The sequence below is a fragment of the Oncorhynchus gorbuscha genome, linkage group LG09 (assembly GCF_021184085.1).
Source record: "Oncorhynchus gorbuscha isolate QuinsamMale2020 ecotype Even-year linkage group LG09, OgorEven_v1.0, whole genome shotgun sequence".
Lineage (NCBI taxonomy): Eukaryota > Metazoa > Chordata > Actinopteri > Salmoniformes > Salmonidae > Oncorhynchus > Oncorhynchus gorbuscha.
In genome coordinates this window covers 11,752,712-11,776,964 of record NC_060181.1, presented here as the reverse complement: position 1 = coordinate 11,776,964, position 24,253 = coordinate 11,752,712, and the positions used below count along the sequence as shown (strand labels likewise).

At 41.1% G+C, this 24,253-nt stretch overlaps 1 protein-coding gene across 1 annotated transcript in view; it reads right to left on the bottom strand.

The window, feature by feature from the left end:
- Positions 1-9,771: 9,771 nt before the first annotated feature.
- Positions 9,772-24,253, bottom strand: part of LOC124043168 (protein FAM83H-like) — a 48,539-nt gene continuing 34,057 nt past the window's right edge. The window contains exons 5-13 of the mRNA XM_046361427.1: positions 24,058-24,222; positions 23,352-23,476; positions 22,854-23,273; positions 21,264-21,401; positions 14,733-15,023; positions 13,894-14,539; positions 12,614-13,748; positions 11,793-12,313; positions 9,772-10,005 (exon numbers count right to left, since the gene is read on the bottom strand). Of these exons, the coding sequence (XP_046217383.1) occupies positions 9,985-10,005; positions 11,793-12,313; positions 12,614-13,748; positions 13,894-14,539; positions 14,733-15,023; positions 21,264-21,401; positions 22,854-23,273; positions 23,352-23,476; positions 24,058-24,222 (3,462 nt within the window). The 3' untranslated portion in view covers positions 9,772-9,984. The remainder of the gene's footprint in view (positions 10,006-11,792; positions 12,314-12,613; positions 13,749-13,893; positions 14,540-14,732; positions 15,024-21,263; positions 21,402-22,853; positions 23,274-23,351; positions 23,477-24,057; positions 24,223-24,253) is intronic.

The following is a 24,253-nucleotide window of genomic DNA, read 5'->3' as shown; positions in this document are numbered from 1 at the left end:
GTTCATGATCGAGTCTCCAGTCTGTTCTCGTCATTACGAGTGGAATTATGCTTTATGATTGTAGATTTACTTTACTGGATTAAAGACTCTGTTTTCGCCAAGTCGCTTTTGGGTCCTCATTCACCTGCATAACAATACTGTAGAATATGATAGGTCTAGCCTCATATACAACGTACCATAGAATATGATAGGTCTAGCCTCATATACAACATACCGTAGAATATGATAGGTCTAGCCTCATACAACATACCGTAGAATCTAATAGGTCTAGCCTCATATACAACATACCGTAGAATATGATAGGTCTCTTATACAACGTACCGTAGAATATGATAGGTCTAGCCTCATATACAACATACAGAAAAATATGATAGGTGTAGCCTTATATACAACATACCGTAGACCTCGTATACAATGTACCGTAGAATATGATAGGTCTAGCCTCATATACAACATACCGTAGAATATGATAGGTCTAGCCTCATATACAACATACCGTAGAATATGATAGGTGTAGCCTCATATACAACATACCGTAGAATATGATAGGTCTAGCCTCATATACAACATACTGTAGAATATGATAAGTCTAGCCTCATATACAACGTACCGTAGAATATGATAGGTCTAGCCTCATATACAACATACCGTAGAATATGATAGGTCTAGCCTCATATACAACATACTGTAGAATATGATAGGTCTAGCCTCGTATACAACATACTGTAGAATATGATAGGTCTAGCCTCATATACAACATCCCATAGAATATGATAGGTCTAGCCTCATATACAACATACCGTAGACCTCGTATACAACATACTGTAGAATATGATAGGTCTAGCCTCATATACAACATACCGTAGAATATGATAGGTCTAGCCTCGTATACAACATACTGTAGAATATGATAGGTCTAGCCTCATATACAACATACTGTAGAATATGATAGGTCTAGCCTCATACAACATACCGTAGAATATGATAGGTCTAGCCTCATACACAACATACCATAGAATATGATAGGTCTCTTATACAACGTACCGTAGAATATGATAGGTCTAGCCTCATATACAACATACAGAAAAATATGATAGGTCTAGCCTCATATACAACATACTGTAGAATATGATAGGTCTAGCCTCATATACAACATACTGTAGAATATGATAGGTCTAGCCTCATATACATCATACTGTAGAATATGATAGGTCTAGCCTCATATACAACATACTGTAGAATATGATAGGTCTAGCCTCATATAACATACCGCAGAATATGATAGGTCTAGCCTCATATACAACATACTGTAGAATATGATAGGTCTAGCCTCATACACAACATACCATAGAATATGATAGGTCTCTTATACAACGTACCGTAGAATATGATAGGTCTAGCCTCATATACATCATACTGTAGAATATGATAGGTCTAGCCTCATATACAACATACCGTAGAATATGATAGGTCTAGCCTCATATACAACATACTGTAGAATATGATAGGTCTAGCTTCATATACAATACAACGTACTGTAGAATATGATAGGTCTAGCCTCATATACAACATACCGTAGAATATGATAGGTCTAGCCTCGTATACAACATACTGTAGAATATGATAGGTCTAGCCTCATATACAACATACCGTAGAATATGATAGGTCTAGCCTCGTATACAACATACTGTAGAATATGATAGGTCTAGCCTCATATACAACATACTGTAGAATATGATAGGTCTAGCCTCATATACAACGTACCATAGAATATGATAGGTCTAGCCTCATATACAACGTACCATAGAATATGATAGGTCTAGCCTCATATACAACATACCGTAGAATATGATAGGTCTAGCCTCATATACAACATACCGTAGAATATGATAGGTCTAGCCTCATACAACATACCGTAGAATATGATAGGTCTAGCCTCATATACAACATACTGTAGAATATGATAGGTCTAGCCTCATACACAACATACCATAGAATATGATAGGTCTCTTATACAACATACCGTAGAATATGATAGGTCTAGCCTCATATACAACGTACCATAGAATATGATAGGTCTAGCCTCATATACAACGTACCATAGAATATGATAGGTCTAGCCTCATATACAACATACCGTAGAATATGATAGGTCTAGCCTCATATACAACATACCGTAGAATATGATAGGTCTAGCCTCATACAACATACCGTAGAATATGATAGGTCTAGCCTCATATACAACATACTGTAGAATATGATAGGTCTAGCCTCATACACAACATACCATAGAATATGATAGGTCTCTTATACAACATACCGTAGAATATGATAGGTCTAGCCTCGTATACAACATACTGTAGAATATGATAGGTCTAGCCTCATATACAACATACTGTAGAATATGATAGGTCTAGCCTCATATACAACGTACCATAGAATATGATAGGTCTAGCCTCATATACAACATACCGTAGAATATGATAGGTCTAGCCTCATACAACATACCGTAGAATCTGATAGGTCTAGCCTCATATACAACATACCGTAGAATATGATAGGTCTCTTATACAACGTACCGTAGAATATGATAGGTCTAGCCTCATATACAACATACAGAAAAATATGATAGGTGTAGCCTTATATACACCATACCGTAGACCTCGTATACAATGTACCGTAGAATATGATAGGTCTAGCCTCATATACAACATACCGTAGAATATGATAGGTCTAGCCTCATATACAACATACCGTAGAATATGATAGGTGTAGCCTCATATACAACATACCGTAGAATATGATAGGTCTAGCCTCATATACAACATACTGTAGAATATGATAAGTCTAGCCTCATATACAACGTACCGTAGAATATGATAGGTCTAGCCTCATATACAACATACCGTAGAATATGATAGGTCTAGCCTCGTATACAACATACTGTAGAATATGATAGGTCTAGCCTCATATACAACATCCCGTAGAATATGATAGGTCTAGCCTCATATACAACATACCGTAGACCTCGTATACAACATACTGTAGAATATGATAGGTCTAGCCTCATATACAACATACCGTAGAATATGATAGGTCTAGCCTCGTATACAACATACTGTAGAATATGATAGGTCTAGCCTCATATACAACATACTGTAGAATATGATAGGTCTAGCCTCATATACAACGTACCATAGAATCTGATAGGTCTAGCCTCATATACAACATACCGTAGAATATGATAGGTCTCTTATACAACGTACCGTAGAATATGATAGGTCTAGCCTCATATACAACATACAGAAAAATATGATAGGTGTAGCCTTATATACAACATACCGTAGACCTCGTATACAATGTACCGTAGAATATGATAGGTCTAGCCTCATATACAACATACCGTAGAATATGATAGGTCTAGCCTCATATACAACATACCGTAGAATATGATAGGTGTAGCCTCATATACAACATACCGTAGACCTCGTATACAACGTACCGTAGAATATGATAGGTCTAGCCTCATATACAACATACTGTAGAATATGATAGGTGTAGCCTCATCACATGCTCATTGATTTACAACAGAAATGTCACTTAATTCCCGTGCATAAGTTCTCTTATATTCTTTTAGAAGGCGGGAGAAAGACTGTTGAACATCTTGGCCATGTTCTGTTATAATCTCCACCCGGCACAGCCAGAAGAGGACTGGCCACCCCACATAGCCTGGTTCCTCTCTAGGTTTCTTCCTAGGTTTTGGCCGTTCTGGGGAGTTTTTCCTAGCCACCATGCTTCTACACCTGCATTGCTTGCTGTTTGGGATTTTAGGCTGGGTTTCTGTACAGCACTATGAGATATCAGCTACGAAGGGCTATTGACAGTACGAAGGGCTATTGACAGTACGAAGGGCTATTGACAGTACGAAGGGCTATTGACAGTACGAAGGGCTATTGACAGTACGAAGGGCTATTGACAGTACGAAGGGCTATTGACAGTACGAAGGGCTATTGACAGTACGAAGGGCTATTGACAGTACGAAGGGCTATTGACAGTACGAAGGGCTATTGACAGTACGAAGGGCTATTGACAGTACGAAGGGCTATTGACAGTACGAAGGGCTATTGACAGTACGAAGGGCTATATAAATACATTTGATTTGATTTGAGTGGTTGGGAACTTTGTTCTGTCAATCAAATGACGCAGAATGAACACGGGTATCCTTTCTCCTCTGTACAGGACCACAACCACGGACAGATGAAATTACAGTGAGATGAAGCTGTGACCTTTTAACCTTTTCTTACAATCCAGAATCCTGAGAAGAGACAACAGAGAAACCAACAGGCAGACAAACAAACAACAAACCAATTTGAGGAGGAAGGACAGAGTGTATTTTAGAGACAGACAGACAAACCGTGGGATCACGTGTTGACCACAATCTTTTCATTTTCACATAAACCTCTGAGGGAACACGGGTTGTTCCTTTGTCTTCTTTACCAAAATCACAGAGGAAATGACAGTGAGACGAAGCTTGACTATGACCTTGTAATAACACATGACATGACCTCAACCACTTCCTTGTCTAACCTCTAACCCCTGCTGTACACTTCCTTGTCTAACCTCTAACCCCTGCTGTACACTTCCTTGTTTAACCTCTAACCCCTGCTGTATACTTCCTTGTTTAACCTCTAACCCCTGCTGTACACTTCCTTGTTTAACCTCTAACCCCTGCTGTACACTTCCTTGTCTAACCTCTAACCCCTGCTGTACACTTCCTTGTTTAACCTCTAACCCCTGCTGTACACTTCCTTGTTTAACCTCTAACCCCTGCTGTACACTTCCTTGTTTAACCTCTAACCCCTGCTGTACACTTCCTTGTCTAACCTCTAACCCCTGCTGTACACTTCCTTGTTTAACCTCTAACCCCTGCTGTACACTTCCTTGTTTAACCTCTAACCCCTACTGTACACTTCCTTGTTTAACCTCTAACCCCTGCTGTACACTTCCTTGTTTAACCTCTAACCCCTGCTGTACACTTCCTTGTCTAACCTCTAACCCCTGCTGTACACTTCCTTGTTTAACCTCTAACCCCTGCTGTACACTTCCTTGTTTAACCTCTAACCCCTGCTGTACACTTCCTTGTCTAACCTCTAACCCTGCTGTACTATCTAGACCAGACTGGGAGGAGTTAGTTGAGTTTGGAGGGGATTGAACATGAAATAAAACAGACATACACGTTTTGTATTATTGGTATTATTATTACTTAAAATTGATTTCCATTCAAAATCCTATTTTCCTTAACCCTAACCCTAAACTAAACCCTAACCCCTAAATCTAAACCCTAAACTAAACCCTAACTCCTAAACCCTAACTGTAATTGTAATCATAACCCCTAAGAATAGCCTTTGTCCTCGTGTGGACCTGGGAAATGTCCCCATAAGGGAGAATCTTCCTTGTGGGGATTTCAGGTACCCCATGAGCATAGTAACACAAGCACATACAGACACAGTAGATGGTGGTGTTGTACAGTAGATGACGGCGTTGTACAGTAGATGGCGGCGTTGTACAGTAGATGGCGGTGTTGTACAGTAGATGGTGGCGTTGTACAGTAGATGACAGCGTTGTACAGTAGATGACAGCGTTGTACAGTAGATGACAGCGTTGTACAGTAGATGGTGGTGTTGTACAGTAGATGACAGCGTTGTACAGTAGATGGTGGTGTTGTACAGTAGATGGCGGCTTTGTACAGTAGATGACAGCGTTGTACAGTAGATGGTGGTGTTGTACAGTAGATGGATGTGTTGTACAGTAGATGGATGTGTTGTACAGTAGATGGTGATGTTGTACAGTAGATGACAGCGTTGTACAGTAGATGGATGTGTTGTACAGTAGATGGATGTGTTGTACAGTAGATGGTGGCGTTGTACAGTAGATGGTGGTGTTGTACAGTAGATGACAGCGTTGTACAGTAGATGGCGGCGTGGTACAGTAGATGGCGGCGTTGTACAGTAGATGACGGCGTTGTACAGTAGATGACGGCGTTGTACAGTAGATGACGGCGTTGTACAGTAGATGACGGCATTGTACAGTAGATGGCGGCATTGTACAGTAGATGGCGGCGTTGTACAGTAGATGACAACGTTGTACAGTAGATGACAGCATTGTACAGTAGATGACAGCGTTGTACAGTAGATGACAGCATTGTACAGTAGATGACGGCGTTGTACAGTAGATGACGGCGTTGTACAGTAGATGACAGCGTTGTACAGTAGATGACAGCGTTGTACAGTAGATGACAGCGTTGTACAGTAGATGGTGGTGTTGTACAGTAGATGGCGGCGTTGTACAGTAGATGACAGCGTTGTACAGTAGATGACAGCGTTGTACAGTAGATGGTGGTGTTGTACAGTAGATGGCGGCGTTGTACAGTAGATGACAGCGTTGTACAGTAGATGGTGGTGTTGTACAGTAGATGGCGGCGTTGTACAGTAGATGACAGCGTTGTACAGTAGATGGTGGTGTTGTACAGTAGATGGATGTGTTGTACAGTAGATGGATGTGTTGTACAGTAGATGGATGTGTTGTACAGTAGATGGATGTGTTGTACAGTAGATGGTGGCGTTGTACAGTAGATGGATGTGTTGTACAGTAGATGGATGTGTTGTACAGTAGATGGTGGCGTTGTACAGTAGATGGTGGCATTGTACAGTAGATGGTGTGTAGTTTATGGTTTCGCTGTTTTATTAAGATCAGGCCCAGAGTTTTACCCCATAATACACGATGCCACTCTGCTCACACGCACCCACCCACCCACCCCCACACACCTACCCACTCATCCACCCCCACACACCTACCCACTAACCCCCACACACCTACCCACTAACCTCCACACACCTACCCACTAACCCACACACACCTACCCACTCATCCACCCCCACACACCTACCCACTAACCCCCACACACCTACCCACTAACCCACCCCCACCCACACACACCTACCCACTAACCCACCCCCACCCACACACACCTACCCACTAACCCACACCCACACACTCACACAAGTCAGTGTCAGCTTTGGCCACATGACTTTATTACAATACATCTTTTGTTAAAACATGACATCATAAACCACAATAGAATTGTAAAAGAGAACCTTATTTCTCCGCTGTGCTCTGTCCCTTTAATTCTGATATACTTACTGTCTCATTGCAGTTATTAATCATAATGTAGATGACACAACCAATGCCTGGTGATAGGCTATCACCCATCCATCATATTTACACTAAGAGCCCTTATCATGAACTCGTTATTCAGAACTATATTCCCTCACTAAGTGTTTTTACAGACTGTGTTCATGTACTTGGAAATGGTATTTACACGTCTTTGGTGTAGTGGACAGACAGAGACAGACAGAAAGAGACAGCCAGAGACAGAAAGAGACTTAAGGTGTGGCAGTTTATATAAGATACAACTCTGTTTCAACATTTTAGAGATGCATCCTTCTTTCTTTCTTTCTTTCTTTCTTTCTTTCTTTCCTTCCTTCTTTCTTTCTTTCTTTCCTTCCTTTTCCTTCCTTCCTTCCTTCCTTCCTTCCTTCCTTCCTTCCTTCCTTCCTTCCTTCCTTCCTTCCTCCCTCCCTCCCTCCCTCCCTTCCTTCCTTCCTCTAAGTGGAAGAAAAGCTCATATCAATGTCTGGAACAGACCAAATGGAATGGCATCAAACCAGTGGTGTAAAGTCCTTAAGCCTCTGGCCTGGCAGACTCACGAAACACAAATGCTTCGTCTGTATGTATGAGTGTTGGAGTGTGTCCCTGGCTACACGTCAATAAAAATTTTTTTTTAAATTGTGCAGTCTGGTTTGCTTAATAAAATGAATTTGAAATGGTTTATACTTAAGTACATTTTAGCAGTTCCATTTTACTTTTAAAACCAAATACTTTTAGACTTTAACTCAAGTAGTATTTTACTGGGTGACTTTCACTTTTACTTGAGTTATTTCCTATGAAGGTATCTTTACTTTTACAAAAGTAGTTTAATTGAATACTTTTTCCACCACTGCATCAAACACAACCCTTTGTTAGATGTGTTTCATACAATTCCACTGATTCCACTCCAGTCATTACAACGAAAGCCCGTCCTCCCCAATTAAGGTGCCACCAACCTCCTGTGCACTGTCCCTTTAATTCTGATATTATGACTGTCTCATTACAGTTATTAATCATAATGTAGATGACACAACCAATGCCTGGTGATAGGCTATCACCCATCACTTGTTACAGTATTAATAACAAGCCTGTTTTATCTACTACAATATTTACACTAAGAGCCCTTATCATGAACTCGTTATTCAGAACTATATTCCCTCACTAAGTGTTTTTACAGAGTGTGTTCATGTACTTGGAAATGGTATTTACACGTCTTTGGTGTAGTGGACAGACAGAGACAGACAGACAGAGACTTAAAGGTGTGGCAGTTTGAATGCTCTTATATAAGATACAGCTCTGTTCCAACATTTTAGAGATCCTTCCTTCCTTCCTTCCTTCCTTCCTTCCTTCCTTCCTTCCTTCCTTCCTTCCTTCCTTCCTTCCTTACCTACCTACCTACCTACCTACCTACCTACCTACCTACCTACCTACCTACCTACCTACCTACCTACCTACCTACCTACCTACCTTCCTCAAAGTGATGTCTTACCTAACTACACTGGATAGGTGAAGATTTTGTGGTGGAAATATCACTCAAACCCAATCCAACTCTCTAAGGCCAGACCCAATCCAACTCTCTAAGGCCAGACCCAATCCAACTCTCTAAGGCCAGACCCAATCCAACCCTCTAAGGCCAGACCCAATCCAACTCTCTAAGGCCAGACCCAATCCAACCCTCTAAGGCCAGACCCAATCCAACCCTCTAAGGCCAGACCCAATCCAACTCTCTAAGGCCAGACCCAATCCAACCCTCTAAGGCCAGACCCAATCCAACTCTCTAAGGTCAGACCAGGAAGTAAAGGAACTGAAGGATGCATGTTTTCAAGGAACCTGTATTCACACAGGGCTGAAACAAAACAGTCTCAATGTCAACTTGTCATCTAAAGTACTGCTGATTAATTAATAAAATACTTTTTGTAAAGACCTCTCTCTCTCTTTCTTATTGACTGTCGGTCTGTCTTGTTCCAGCTCCTTCAATCTGTATTTTCCCTCTCTTCCCTTCTCTCTCTCTCTCACCCTCTCCCTCTCTGTCTCTCTCTCTGTCTCCCCCCCTCTCCCCCTCTCTCTCCCCCCTCTCTCTTTCCCCCTCTCCCTCTCTCTCTGTCTCCCCCCCTCTCTCTCTCCACTGTCTTTACTTCAGAGACGGGTTAATAATAGTGCTGAGTTTGGTGAGTGACGTGGCGCTGTGTAAACCCACAGACATACTTTCAGCATTACCAGTTTACACACACACACACACACACTGGGAGTTTGCAGGTCTGTACAGGCATGGTTTATGGCTGGGCATGTTTTCAGTTGCTTTCTTGCAGTAAAAAATGAACACTCTCTCTCTCACTCCAGGTGTTTGATGAAGGGTTGTAGTGAATTAGTGAAGAGTTGTCCCATAGAGTCCTTATAAGGCAACATAACCAACCAGAGAAGAGCAGCTTTGGCACACACATGGGTACAGTTTCAACTCGTGTTTTTTGTAGTCCGTTTTTAAAAAAGATTTAGAACTGTGTCTGACTGTATCCAGGGAGACTGCAGTCTGATGACAAAGCTATCTACTGTTGTTGTGTTTTGTGTTCTCTCTTTCTCTCTCTCTCTCTCTCTCTCTCTCTCTCTCTCTCTCTCTCTCTCTCTCTCTCTCTCTCTCTCTCTCTCTCTCTCTCTCGGAGGTTCTGATGATGCGTTTGCCACATATGTTGGTGAACTGGGAATGGTGTGTGTGTTTGTGAGCCCTCCTCCTCCTCCTCGCACACTAAGCTTCCAGTCAATAGCTTCCTCGGCCATCTTTAGTTATCCCAGGTTATTCCCCATCTGCAGAACAATAGGAACAACAGTGAGTGGAATACAATTTGACTCCCTCTCTCATCCTCCCCTTTCCCTTCCTCACCCCACTCTCTCATCCTCCCCCTTTCCCTTCCTCACTCGACTCTCTCATCCTCCCCCTTTCCCTTCCTCACCCCACTCTCTCATCCTCCCCCTTTCCCTTCCTCACCCCACTCTCTCATCCTCCCCCTTTCCCTTCCTCACCCCACTCTCTCATCCTCCCCCTTTCCCTTCCTCACCCCACTCTCTCATCCTCCTCCTTTCCCTTCCTCACCCCACTCTCTCATCCTCCCCCTTTCCCTTCCTCACCCCACTCTCTCATCCTCCCCCTTTCCCTTCCTCACCCCACTCTCTCATCCTCCCCTTTCCCTTCCTCACCCCACTCTCTCATCCTCCCCCTTTCCCTTCCTCACCCCACTCTCTCATCCTCCCCTTTCCCTTCCTCACCCTACTCTCTCATCCTCCCCTTTCCCTTCCTCACCCCACTCTCTCATCCTCCCCTTTCCCTTCCTCACCCCACTCCTCATCCTCCTCCTTTCCCCTCCTCATTTTCATCCACCCCTCTCTCATCCCCCTTCCTCATCCCCCTCCACCCCCTCCCTCATCCCCCTCTCTCATCCTCCCCCTTTCCCTTCCTCACCCCACTCCACCCCAACCTCTCATCCTCCCCCTTTCCCTTCCTCACCCCATTCTCTCATCCTCCCCCTTTCCCTTCCTCACCCCACTCTCTCATCCTCCCCCTTTCCCTTCCTCACCCCACTCTCTCATCCTCCCCCTTTCCCTTCCTCACCCCACTCTCTCATCCTCCCCCTTTCCCTTCCTCACCCCACTCTCTCATCCTCCCCCTTTCCCTTCCTCACCCCACTCTCTCATCCTCCCCCTTTCCCTTCCTCACCCCACTCTCTCATCCTCCCCTTTCCCTTCCTCACCCCACTCTCTCATCCTCCCCCTTTCCCTTCCTCACCCCACTCTCTCATCCTCCCCCTTTCCCTTCCTCACCCCACTCTCTCATCCTCCCTTTTCCCTTCCTCACCCCCTCTCTCATCCTCCCCCTTTCCCTTCCTCACCCACTCTCTCATCCTCCCCCTTTCCCTTCCTCACCCCACTCTCTCATCCTCCCCCTTTCCCTTCCTCACCCCACTCTCTCATCCTCCCCCTTTCCCTTCCTCACCCCCACTCTCTCATCCTCCCCCTTCCCCTCACCCCACTCTCTCATCCTCCCCCTTTCCCTTCCTCACCCCACTCTCTCATCCTCCCCCTTTCCCTTCCTCACCCCACTCTCTCATCCTCCCCCTTTCCCTTCCTCACCCCACTCTCTCATCCTCCCCCTTTCCCTTCCTCACCCCACTCCACCCCAACCTCTCATCCTCCCCCTTTCCCTTCCTCACCCCAACCTCTCATCCTCCCCCTTTCCCTTCCTCACCCCAACCTCTCATCCTCCCCTTTCCCTTCCTCACCCCAACCTCTCATCCTCCCCCTTTCCCTTCCTCACCCCACTCCACCCCAACCTCTCATCCTCCCCCTTTCCCTTCCTCACCCCACTCCACCCCAACCTCTCATCCTCCCCCTTTCCCTTCCTCACCCCAACCTCTCATCCTCCCCCTTCTGCAAATCCTTATCAAACTATCTGTAAAACAATACAAATAAATGTTGTGTAACATCTTTCAATAGCAACATCAACTCCTCAACTCAACACCTCTAAACTCCCTATCGCCTCCCTCTCCCCTCCTCTCCTCTTCCTTCATTCAGACCTCCTGTCTACTACAGTAGAGTACCTCAAAACGGCTGTAGACCTTCTTCTCCTTCCTCATGCTCTCCATCCTCTTCAGCAGGCTGTCTCTCTCCTGAGGGTTGCCCTGGGGCCTTAGGAAGCGGTTCCTCCCAAGCAACGGATTCCTCTCCAACCCTCCTTTCTCTCCTGCCATGTCTACCCCCTTCTCCCCTCCGGCCTCCTCTCCTCCGCCTCCTCCTCCTCCTCCTCCTCTCTCCAGACGGTTTTTCTGGCTGTTGGCAGAAATCTGTTCCAGGATGACCTTGGTGTCATCTCTCAGGTTGCTACTGAACAGAACCGAGCCGCTGGAGGTCTGGTATCGAGACGGACCTGTCATTTTGTGATTGTCTGAGGAAGTGACGTAGTCTGTGGCTTTAGCGTCGGCAGTAGAAGAGGAGCCTAGGCGTGAAGCCGCGGCCCCAGGCTCCTCGGAGCTCTCCACCACAGTTCTCATCGTCTTGTTGTCTCCGCTGGACGCCGATGTCACACCCCCGGAGCTCTTCTTGTCCTTGGGTCCCAGGAAGCCTTTGGATTAAAGAATGAACGAATGAACAAATGTACTAATTAATACATTCAAATCTTAATTGCTCCAAAGGGAATTTGTTTTATAGATCATGAGCACAGCAATTAAAAAATAAAAGATACTAGACAAGACCAGACCGACCGACAGACAGACAGACAGACACAAAGACAGACAGACACAAAGACAGACAGACACAAAGACAGACAGACACAAAGACAGACACAAAGACAGACACAAAGACAGACACAAAGACAGACACAAAGACGGACGGACGGACAGATGGACAGTACAACACAACACACCTTTGAGTTTCTGGGTCTGCTTCTTCAGGAAGTCCAGGGGCTTGGTGTCGACCTTGCCCTCCCCTCCCAGGGTGTTGAGGGAGGTGCTGGAGCCCAGGTTCTTTCCCTCCTTGGACTCAGCGCGAGACATACTGGACAAGCTTTGGGAGCGAGATTTCTTCAGCTCGCTCTTTTCCGCGTCCGTGGCATCTGTTGTTAGTGTTTCCTCATCGCAGGAGACGCGGCGAGGGTTGGAGCTCTTGAACGGCTTCAGAGAAGAGAAAGGCTTCAGAATCTTACTGGGCTCCTTGTCTTTCCTCTGTGACTCCGAGCTACTGTCTTTCCTCTGTGACTCCGAGCTGCTGTCTTTCCTCTGTGACTCCGAGCTGCTGTCTTTCCTCTGTGACTCCGAGCTGCTGTCTTTCCTCTGTGACTCTGAGCTGCTGTCTTTCCTCTGTGACTCCGAGCTGCTGTCTTTCCTCTGGACTGTGGTAGAAGAAGGCTCAAAGGTTTTGAATCTTGAGGTGATGGACAGTTTGCGTGTTCGCTCTAGTGTGGCTGGGACTTGTGGTTTCATCGGGGCAGGCTCTGGAGCAATCACAGAGAAAGAGGGGACTTTGGGGGCTGAGATGGTGGTTGGGGAAGGGTTGGGGGTGGAGGAAGTGGTGGTGGTTGACGAAGTGGTGTTGGACGAAGTGGTGGTGGAGGAGGAGGTGGTGGTAGAGGAGGAGGAGGTGGTGGGGGAAGAGGTGGTGGTAGAGGAGGAGGAGGGGGAAGAGGTGGTGATGGAGGAGGAGGTGGTGGAAGAAGTAGTGTTTGAGAGGTCTGGTGTCTTCTGAAGTGGTCCTTTCATCGCGGCCTCTTTGGATGCGTTTCTCTTAGCAGCCAGCTCCTTGAAGTACTGCAGTCTATTGGCAGGGTCATTCATGTTCAACGGCTGGGGGGGCTCTATCGATGCTGGGGCAACCATGGGGGGCATAGCCTCCTCTTTCAACACAACCTCTTTCTCTTCGTCTTTCTTCTTCTTCTCTCTCTCGTTCTCCTCTGCCTTCTTCCGCCACTCGAATGGTTCCCGGGAAAATCTCTTCTCCAGGATCTGTTGGACGATGGAGGTGGTGCGTAGCATGTTGGATTCTTCATCCTCCTCATTGGCCACCTGCAGCAAATCAAATCAAGCTTTATTTTTCATGGCACATACATTTTATGCAAGGTAGCGATACAATGTGCAAGAAAAATAAAAAAAACATACAATACAAATGAAATAAAAACAATCAAGAGATGATTTGAAAGGTAATAAAGACCTTCATGCCCAGGCCTCCCAGGTGGGTCTCCGTCTTGGAGGAGGAGAAGATGAGGGAGGAGCGCAGCCGGGAGCTTCTCTGGAGCATCGGGTTGATCCGTGTCCGGAACGACTCGTGTTTGGAGAGCACAACCTCTCCCGAAGCCTCCCTCGACGATGTCATTTCCACATCCACCCCAACCTCCCTCCCCCCCACCTCCCTCTCTCGGTCTTTCTCTCTCGCTCTCTCCCGTTCTATGTTCCTGCTATCGGCCCCGTCCTTTCTCGTGCTCTCGGGCACGAAGGGCTTGCCGTACCGTGGCGGTCGGATATCCGGTCTAGGCTTGGAGGGGACATTCGGAGGCTCTCTCGCTTCAAAGCGGGATACAGACCCCTCACTGGCGTATGGGTTCCCCTCAGCCTCTGGGTCTTGGAAAGCATCAGGGCCCAGAGGTTGTGGCAGCCCCTCCTCTCCTGTGTCTTCGTAGGTGCTGAGGTAAGAGTTGATCCTCCAGCTGCGGAGGCCCTGTCTGGCTTTGGGGTCCTGGTCTGCCACTGCTGGGACTGGGAACAGCTGCTTCTCTGGGGGGTTGGGATGGGTGGGGGAGGACTGGCAGACGTAGGGCTGGCCCACCGTCGGCCTCTTGTGGTCGCTGCCACCTCCGTACCTGGAGAGGTGAGAGGGGGTTACTTTAGTTTAGCCACATTTCTTCTGATATGGTTGAGACAACATTTTGACCTAAACTCTGTGTGTGTCATTAAACACTTCATCAATAACTGTAGTGGTTATTTAACTGCATTCAACAGTGAAGAAACATGAGTTATCATTCTTCAGTCCAGTGGACCCTCCATACCACATACCTCCCGCCTGCCGGTGGTGGTCCCGGGTTGTGTTTCAGGTCCTGAGAGGAGAGGTAGTCTCTGCCGTAGTCCTCTGGACCAGGAGGTTCCTCATGAGGGTAGCCTGAGTCAGAGTACTGGTCCAGCGCTGGTCTGTTCCTCAGCCTGTTGTAGTGTCCATGGCCTGACCCATGTCCTCCCAGCCCTGAGCCTAGCCCTGAGCCCAGCCCTGAGCCCAGCCCTGAGCCCAGCCCCGGCATTAACCCAGGTCCCTCACCACCCTGGTAGTAGTGGCTGGACTGGCTCTGCTCCCTGGAATACAGAAATAGTCATAAATCATCATCATCATTACCCAACATGCTTTACATATCAGATTATTTTATTAAAGATTATATCATGATTTACATGTGACAGATTATAAATAGGGCCAGAGTTTTGCCTGATTTGATCACAATATTTATTCAAACTGACAAAGACAACATAAACAAACTAACTAACTATCAAACTAACTAATGAACTAACTATCAAACTAACAAACTAACTAATGAACTAACTATCAAACTAACAAACTAACTAATGAACTAACTATCAAACTAACAAACTAACTAAGGAACTAACTATCAAACTAACTAATGAACTAACTAAGGAACTAACTATCAAACTAACTAATGAACTAACTATCAAACTAACAAACTAACTAAGGAACTAACTATCAAACTAACAAACTAACTAAGGAACTAACTATCAAACTAACTAATGAACTAACTATCAAACTAACAAACTAACTAAGGAACTAACTATCAAACTAACAAACTAACTAAGGAACTAACTATCAAACTAACTAATGAACTAACTATCAAACTAACTAATGAACTAACTATCAAACTAACTAAGGAACTAACTATCAAACTAACTAATGAACTAACTATCAAACTAACAAACTAACTAATGAACTAACTATCAAACTAACAAACTAACTAATGAACTAACTATCAAACTAACAAACTAACTAATGAACTAACTATCAAACTAACAAACTAACTAATGAACTAACTATCAAACTAACAAACTAACTAAGGAACTAACTATCAAACTAACTAATGAACTAACTATCAAACTAACAAACTAACTAAGGAACTAACTATCAAACTAACAAACTAACTAAGGAACTAACTATCAAACTAACTAATGAACTAACTATCAAACTAACAAACTAACTAAGGAACTAACTATCAAACTAACAAACTAACTAAGGAACTAACTATCAAACTAACTAATGAACTAACTATCAAACTAACAAACTAACTAAGGAACTAACTATCAAACTAACTAATGAACTAACTATCAAACTAACAAACTAACTAAGGAACTAACTATCAAACTAACTAATGAACTAACTATCAAATTAACAAACTAACTAATGAACTAACTATCAAACTAACAAACTAACTAATGAACTAACTATCAAACTAACAAACTAACTAAGGAACTAACTATCAAACTAACTAATGAACTAACTATCAAACTAACAAACTAACTAATGAACTAACTATCAAACTAACAAACTAACTAAGGAACTAACTATCAAACTAACAAACTAACTAAGGAACTAACTATCAAACTAACAAACTAACAAACTAACTAAGGAACTAACTAACAAACTAACTAATGAACTAACTATCAAACTATCAAACTAACTAATGAATTAACTATCAAACTAACAAACTAACTAAGGAACTAACTATCAAACTAACAAACTAACTAAGGAACTAACTATCAAACTAACTAATGAACTAACTATCAAACTAACAAACTAACTAAGGAACTAACTATCAAACTAACTATCAAACTAACAAACTAACTAATGAACTAACTATCAAACTAACAAACTAACTAAGGAACTAACTATCAAACTAACTAATGAACTAACTATCAAACTAACAAACTAACTAAGGAACTAACTATCAAACTAACTAATGAACTAACTATCAAACTAACAAACTAACTAAGGAACTAACTATCAAACTAACTAATGAACTAACTATCAAATTAACAAACTAACTAATGAACTAACTATCAAACTAACAAACTAACTAATGAACTAACTATCAAACTAACAAACTAACTAAGGAACTAACTATCAAACTAACTAATGAACTAACTATCAAACTAACAAACTAACTAAGGAACTAACTATCAAACTAACAAACTAACTAAGGAACTAACTATCAAACTAACTAACTAAGGAACTAACTATCAAACTAACAAACTAACTAAGGAACTAACTATCAAACTAACAAACTAACTAAGGAACTAACTATCAAACTAACAAACTAACTAAGGAACTAACTATCAAACTAACAAACTAACTAAGGAACTAACTATCAAACTAACTAATGAACTAACTATCAAACTAACAAACTAACTAAGGAACTAACTATCAAACTAACTAATGAACTAACTATCAAACTAACAAACTAACTAATGAACTAACTATCAAACTAACTAATGAACTAACTATCAAACTAACAAACTAACTAATGAACTAACTATCAAACTAACAAACTAACTAATGAACTAACTATCAAACTAACAAACTAACTAATGAACTAACTATCAAACTAACAAACTAACTAAGGAACTAACTATCAAACTAACTAATGAACTAACTATCAAACTAACAAACTAACTAAGGAACTAACTATCAAACTAACAAACTAACTAAGGAACTAACTATCAAACTAACTAATGAACTAACTATCAAACTAACAAACTAACTAAGGAACTAACTATCAAACTAACAAACTAACTAAGGAACTAACTATCAAACTAACTAATGAACTAACTATCAAACTAACTAATGAACTAACTATCAAACTAACAAACTAACTAAGGAACTAACTATCAAACTAACTAATGAACTAACTATCAAACTAACAAACTAACTAATGAACTAACTATCAAACTAACAAACTAACTAATGAACTAACTATCAAGCTAACAAACTAACTAATGAACTAACTATCAAACTAACAAACTAACTAATGAACTAACTATCAAACTAACAAACTAACTAAGGAACTAACTATCAAACTAACTAATGAACTAACTATCAAACTAACAAACTAACTAAGGAACTAACTATCAAACTAACAAACTAACTAAGGAACTAACTATCAAACTAACTAATGAACTAACTATCAAACTAACAAACTAACTAAGGAACTAACTATCAAACTAACAAACTAACTAAGGAACTAACTATCAAACTAACTAATGAACTAACTATCAAACTAACAAACTAACTAAGGAACTAACTATCAAACTAACTAATGAACTAACTATCAAACTAACAAACTAACTAAGGAACTAACTATCAAACTAACTAATGAACTAACTATCAAATTAACAAACTAACTAATGAACTAACTATCAAACTAACAAACTAACTAATGAACTAACTATCAAACTAACAAACTAACTAAGGAACTAACTATCAAACTAACTAATGAACTAACTATCAAACTAACAAACTAACTAATGAACTAACTATCAAACTAACAAACTAACTAAGGAACTAACTATCAAACTAACAAACTAACTAAGGAACTAACTATCAAACTAACAAACTAACAAACTAACTAAGGAACTAACTAACAAACTAACTAATGAACTAACTATCAAACTATCAAACTAACTAATGAATTAACTATCAAACTAACAAACTAACTAAGGAACTAACTATCAAACTAACAAACTAACTAAGGAACTAACTATCAAACTAACTAATGAAATAACTATCAAACTAACAAACTAACTAAGGAACTAACTATCAAACTAACTATCAAACTAACAAACTAACTAATGAACTAACTATCAAACTAACAAACTAACTAAGGAACTAACTATCAAACTAACTAATGAACTAACTATCAAACTAACAAACTAACTAAGGAACTAACTATCAAACTAACTAATGAACTAACTATCAAACTAACAAACTAACTAAGGAACTAACTATCAAACTAACTAATGAACTAACTATCAAATTAACAAACTAACTAATGAACTAACTATCAAACTAACAAACTAACTAATGAACTAACTATCAAACTAACAAACTAACTAAGGAACTAACTATCAAACTAACTAATGAACTAACTATCAAACTAACAAACTAACTAAGGAACTAACTATCAAACTAACAAACTAACTAAGGAACTAACTATCAAACTAACAAACTAACTAAGGAACTAACTATCAAACTAACAAACTAACTAAGGAACTAACTATCAAACTAACAAACTAACTAAGGAACTAACTATCAAACTAACAAACTAACTAAGGAACTAACTATCAAACTAACAAACTAACTAAGGAACTAACTATCAAACTAACTAATGAACTAACTATCAAACTAACAAACTAACTAAGGAACTAACTATCAAACTAACTAATGAACTAACTATCAAACTAACAAACTAACTAATGAACTAACTATCAAACTAACAAACTAACTAAGGAACTAACTATCAAACTAACTAATGAACTAACTATCAAACTAACAAACTAACTAAGGAACTAACTATCAAACTAACTAATGAACTAACTATCAAACTAACAAACTAACTAAGGAACTAACTATCAAACTAACTAATGAACTAACTATCAAATTAACAAACTAACTAATGAACTAACTATCAAACTAACAAACAAACTAATGAACTAACTATCAAACTAACAAACTAACTAAGGAACTAACTATCAAACTAACAAACTAACTAATGAACTAACTATCAAACTAACAAACTAACTAAGGAACTAACTATCAAACTAACTAATGAACTAACTATCAAACTAACAAACTAACTAATGAACTAACTATCAAACTAACAAACTAACTAAGGAACTAACTATCAAACTAACTAATGAACTAACTATCAAACTAACAAACTAACTAATGAACTAACTATCAAACTAACAAACTAACTAAGGAACTAACTATCAAACTAACTAATGAACTAACTATCAAACTAACAAACTAACTAATGAACTAACTATCAAACTAACTAATGAACTAACTATCAAACTAACAAACTAACTAAGGAACTAACTATCAAACTAACTAATGAACTAACTATCAAACTAACAAACTAACTAATGAACTAACTATCAAACTAACAAACTAACTAAGGAACTAACTAACTATCAAACTAACTAATGAACTAACTATCAAACTATCAAACTAACTAATGAACTAACTATCAAACTATCAAACTAACTAATGAACTAACTATCAAACTAACAAACTAACTAATGAACTAACTATCAAACTAACAAACTAACTAAGGAACTAACTATCAAACTAACTAATGAACTAACTATCAAACTAACAAACTAACTAATGAACTAACTATCAAACTAACAAACTAACTATCAAACTAACTAATGAACTAACTATCAAACTAACAAACTAACTAATGAACTAACTATCAAACTAACAAACTAACTAAGGAACTAACTATCAAACTAACAAACTAACTAATGAACTAACTATCAAACTAACAAACTAACTAAGGAACTAACTATCAAACTAACTAATGAACTAACTATCAAACTAACAAACTAACTAATGAACTAACTATCAAACTAACAAACTAACTAAGGAACTAACTATCAAACTAACAAACTAACTAATGAACTAACTATCAAACTAACAAACTAACTAAGGAACTAACTATCAAACTAACTAATGAACTAACTATCAAACTAACAAACTAACTAATGAACTAACTATCAAACTAACAAACTAACTAATGAACTAACTATCAAACTAACAAACTAACTAAGGAACTAACTATCAAACTAACAAACTAACTAAGGAACTAACTATCAAACTAACAAACTAACTAAGGAACTAACTATCAAACTAACAAACTAACTAATGAACTAACTATCAAACTAACAAACTAACTAATGAACTAACAAACTAACTAATGAACTAACTATCAAACTAACAAACTAACTAATGAACTAACTATCAAACTAACAAACTAACTAATTAACTAACTATCAAACTAACAAACTAACTAATGAACTAACAAACTAACTAATGAACTAACTATCAAACTAACAAACTAACTAATGAACTAACTATCAAACTAACAAACTAACTAATGAACTAACTATCAAACTAACAAACTAACTAATGAACTAACTATCAAACTAAAAAACTAACTAATGAACTAACTATTAAACTAAAAAACTAACTAATGAACTAACTAAGGAACTAACTAAGGAACTAACTAAGGAACTAACTATCAAACTAACAAACTAACTAATGAACTAACTAAGGAACTAACTATCAAACTAACTAACAAACTAACTAAGGAACTAACTATCAAACTAACTAAGGAACTAACAAACTAACTATCAAACTAACTAAGGAACTAACTATCAAACTAACAAACAAACTAATGAACTAACTATCAAACTAACAAACCAACTAAGGATCTAACTATCAAACTAACTAACTAAGGAACTAACTAGTACCTGTGGTAGTGCTGCTCTGTCTCTTCCTGGTTGTTGATGACTCTGTGCTTCATGTATTGTCTGGACGAGGAGTAGCTCTCCTGGGTTCCCTCTGCGTTGCTTTGGCCCTTATAGTCACTGGCACTTATCTCCATCTGCCTGGGACCACCGGGAACACATACAAACACTTTGATATGGGAACAGTACAAACATACACTTTAATATACTAAGTTACAGTCGCTAGTGAAAGTCTACACACCCCTGGCACAGTTTTCATATTTTACCTCTTTAAAATAACATTTTAAATTAAGATGAAATTAAATCTTCCCAAGTATGAACTCTGGGTGTGAAGACATAAGCAATCAAGAAATCTTAGCTTTTTAATATTAAATTAGAAACATTTTCTATCATTTTCATTCACTTTGAAAATGTAGAGTAGGTTGTGTACTGCTGCAGAAAAATATAACATTGAATACATTTTTAGATTTAATTTTTAAGGCATCAAAATGTGAAGATGGTGCAAGTAGACTTTTATAATTAACTTTGACATCCTATTCAATTCACAGTGAAATATAGGGAATTGCAGACGTAACCTTCATGTGATAGAGAGTTCTACATTAAATCTAGTTCTACATTAAATCTAGTTCTACATTAAATTTAGTTCTACATTAAATCTAGTTCTACATTAAATCGAGTTCTACATTCAATCGAGTTCTACATTAAATCTAGTTCTACATTAAATCGAGTTCTACATTCAATCGAGTTCTACATTAAATCTAGTTCTACATTAAATCTAGTTCTACATTAAATCGAGTTCTACATTAAATCGAGTTCTACATTAAATCTAGTTCTACATTAAATGTCACGACTCCCGCCGAGGGTGGCTACCCTGCCTGTTTGGGCGGCGCTCGGCGGTCGTCGTCACCGGCCTACTAGCCGCCACCGATCCTCTTATTGGTTGCACCTGTTTCTTTAGTGTTTCTTGATTTCTGGTCTATGTCAGCCTGTTAGACCCGCTTGGGTTTGTGCGGGATTATTTTGTGTTAACTGTCGGTGTTGGATGTATTTTCTCTCCGGATCGTTTTGCCTTGTGTGTTTGGGCGGGTCAGTGTTTCTGCACCCTGTGCTTGGGCGGTCAGTGTTTCTGCGCCCTGTGCTTGGGCGGGTCAGTGTTTCTGCACCCTGTGCTTGGGCGGTCAGTGTTTCTGCACCCTGTGCTTGGGCGGTCAGTGTTTCTGCGCCCTGTGCTTGGGCGGGTCAGTGTTTCTGCGCCCTGTGCTTGGGCGGGTCAGTGTTTCTGCGCCCTGTGCTTGGGCGGGTCAGTGTTTCTGCGCCCTGTGCTTGGGCGGGTCAGTGTTTCTGTGCCCTGTGCTTGGGCGGGTCAGTGTTTCTGCGCCCTGTGCTTGGCGGGTCAGTGTTTCTGTGCCCTGTGCTTGGCGGGTCAGTGTTTCTGTGCCCTGTGCTTGGCGTGACCGTTTTCTGTGCCGGAGAAAATAAATAGTCTATTATTGAACCCTCTGCTCTCTGCGACCTGACTCCTACCTTCCACACCTAGTAACCCGTGACAATAAATCTGTGTTTTAAATAATACATCTACGTGCACCATCCCACCTGGAGACCATGGAGCGGCCCTGCTCCAGGAAGGACTGCTGCATCCTGAACTGCTGAGACGCTGCAAACGTCCCAAGATTCAGTCCTCCTCCGGATTCTATGGCATGTCGGAACAGGTCATCCCTACGGAATGCAGAACGCTCAGTTTCTCCTCCTCCTCCTCCAAAGGGGTAGCCCGTAAGTTCCGGTGTGTGTCGTTGAAAACCCCGAGGGTGTCGAAGGGGCCCCTTCATGCCGAACTGGTTGCCGTAGTAACTGCTGCTGCTGCTGTCAGAGGAGACGGGCACTAGGGCGTGGTCTACGGTGAGAGGCTGTGATTGGGCGAACAGGATGCGGAACTCCTCGTCAAAGGTGGTGACTAGTTCTCCCAGGAAGAGATGAGCGATGCAGCGATGCAGCTTCTCATAGGACCACATGAAACTAGAGGAAACAGGAAATGACACGTTAGCTTCTACACTAAAGAGGTATCTGATATGGGTTCTATATTTCTATGCTCACCTGTAGTTTCCGCTGAGCACGGCCCTGCAGTCAGCCAATAGGAAGCGGTCTTTCACCTGTCCTTTAAATGACTTCCCTGTCCGACAGAAATATGTCATCCCCGCCACAGTCCGCACACGCATCATCTGTAAAACACACACACACACACACACACACACACACACACACACACACACACACACACACACACACACACACACACACACACACACACACACACACACACACACACACACACACACACACACACACACACGAGCACACATACACACACACACACATACACACGAGCACGCATACACACACACACACACGAGCACACACACACACACCCACAAAAGTTATTCAGAGTCACAAAGGTTTAATGTCTTTAATAAATGGTGTTATTCTGTAGTGGGTTCTAAGCGTAATCCAACCAGTTTAGCCGCTCTGTTGACATTTATGTAACCAGGCGCAGGTCTTGTCCGACTCAGTCAGACGTCATGTCGTAGCACAGTAACATTACCGCTATGAGGCAGTGGCCTGTTGCCAGTCAACACAAAAACACTGATATTCTGTCTTTAAGACTGTCGGCAGAGTTTGTCAAACCATTTTAACCACTGCCATTCCTGCACACCCAGAATGTCTTCAGGAACATGGGATTCTATGGGGAAACGTGAGTCACCCTGCCTGAAATAGTTCAACCAGGGGAAACATTGAGACTCACATGGACAAGGTCTAGGTTGATCTTGCAGTTAGTCACCATGGAGACGAAGTGATGGGCGTTCTGTTCGTCCAATAGGATGTAGACGGGGACGTGACGCGCCGTGGCATCCAGCAAATCAGCAAACAGATCCACATCTGTAAACATGTCCATCACCACGGCAATCACCTAGCAAAGCCCAATCAGAGACATGGAAATA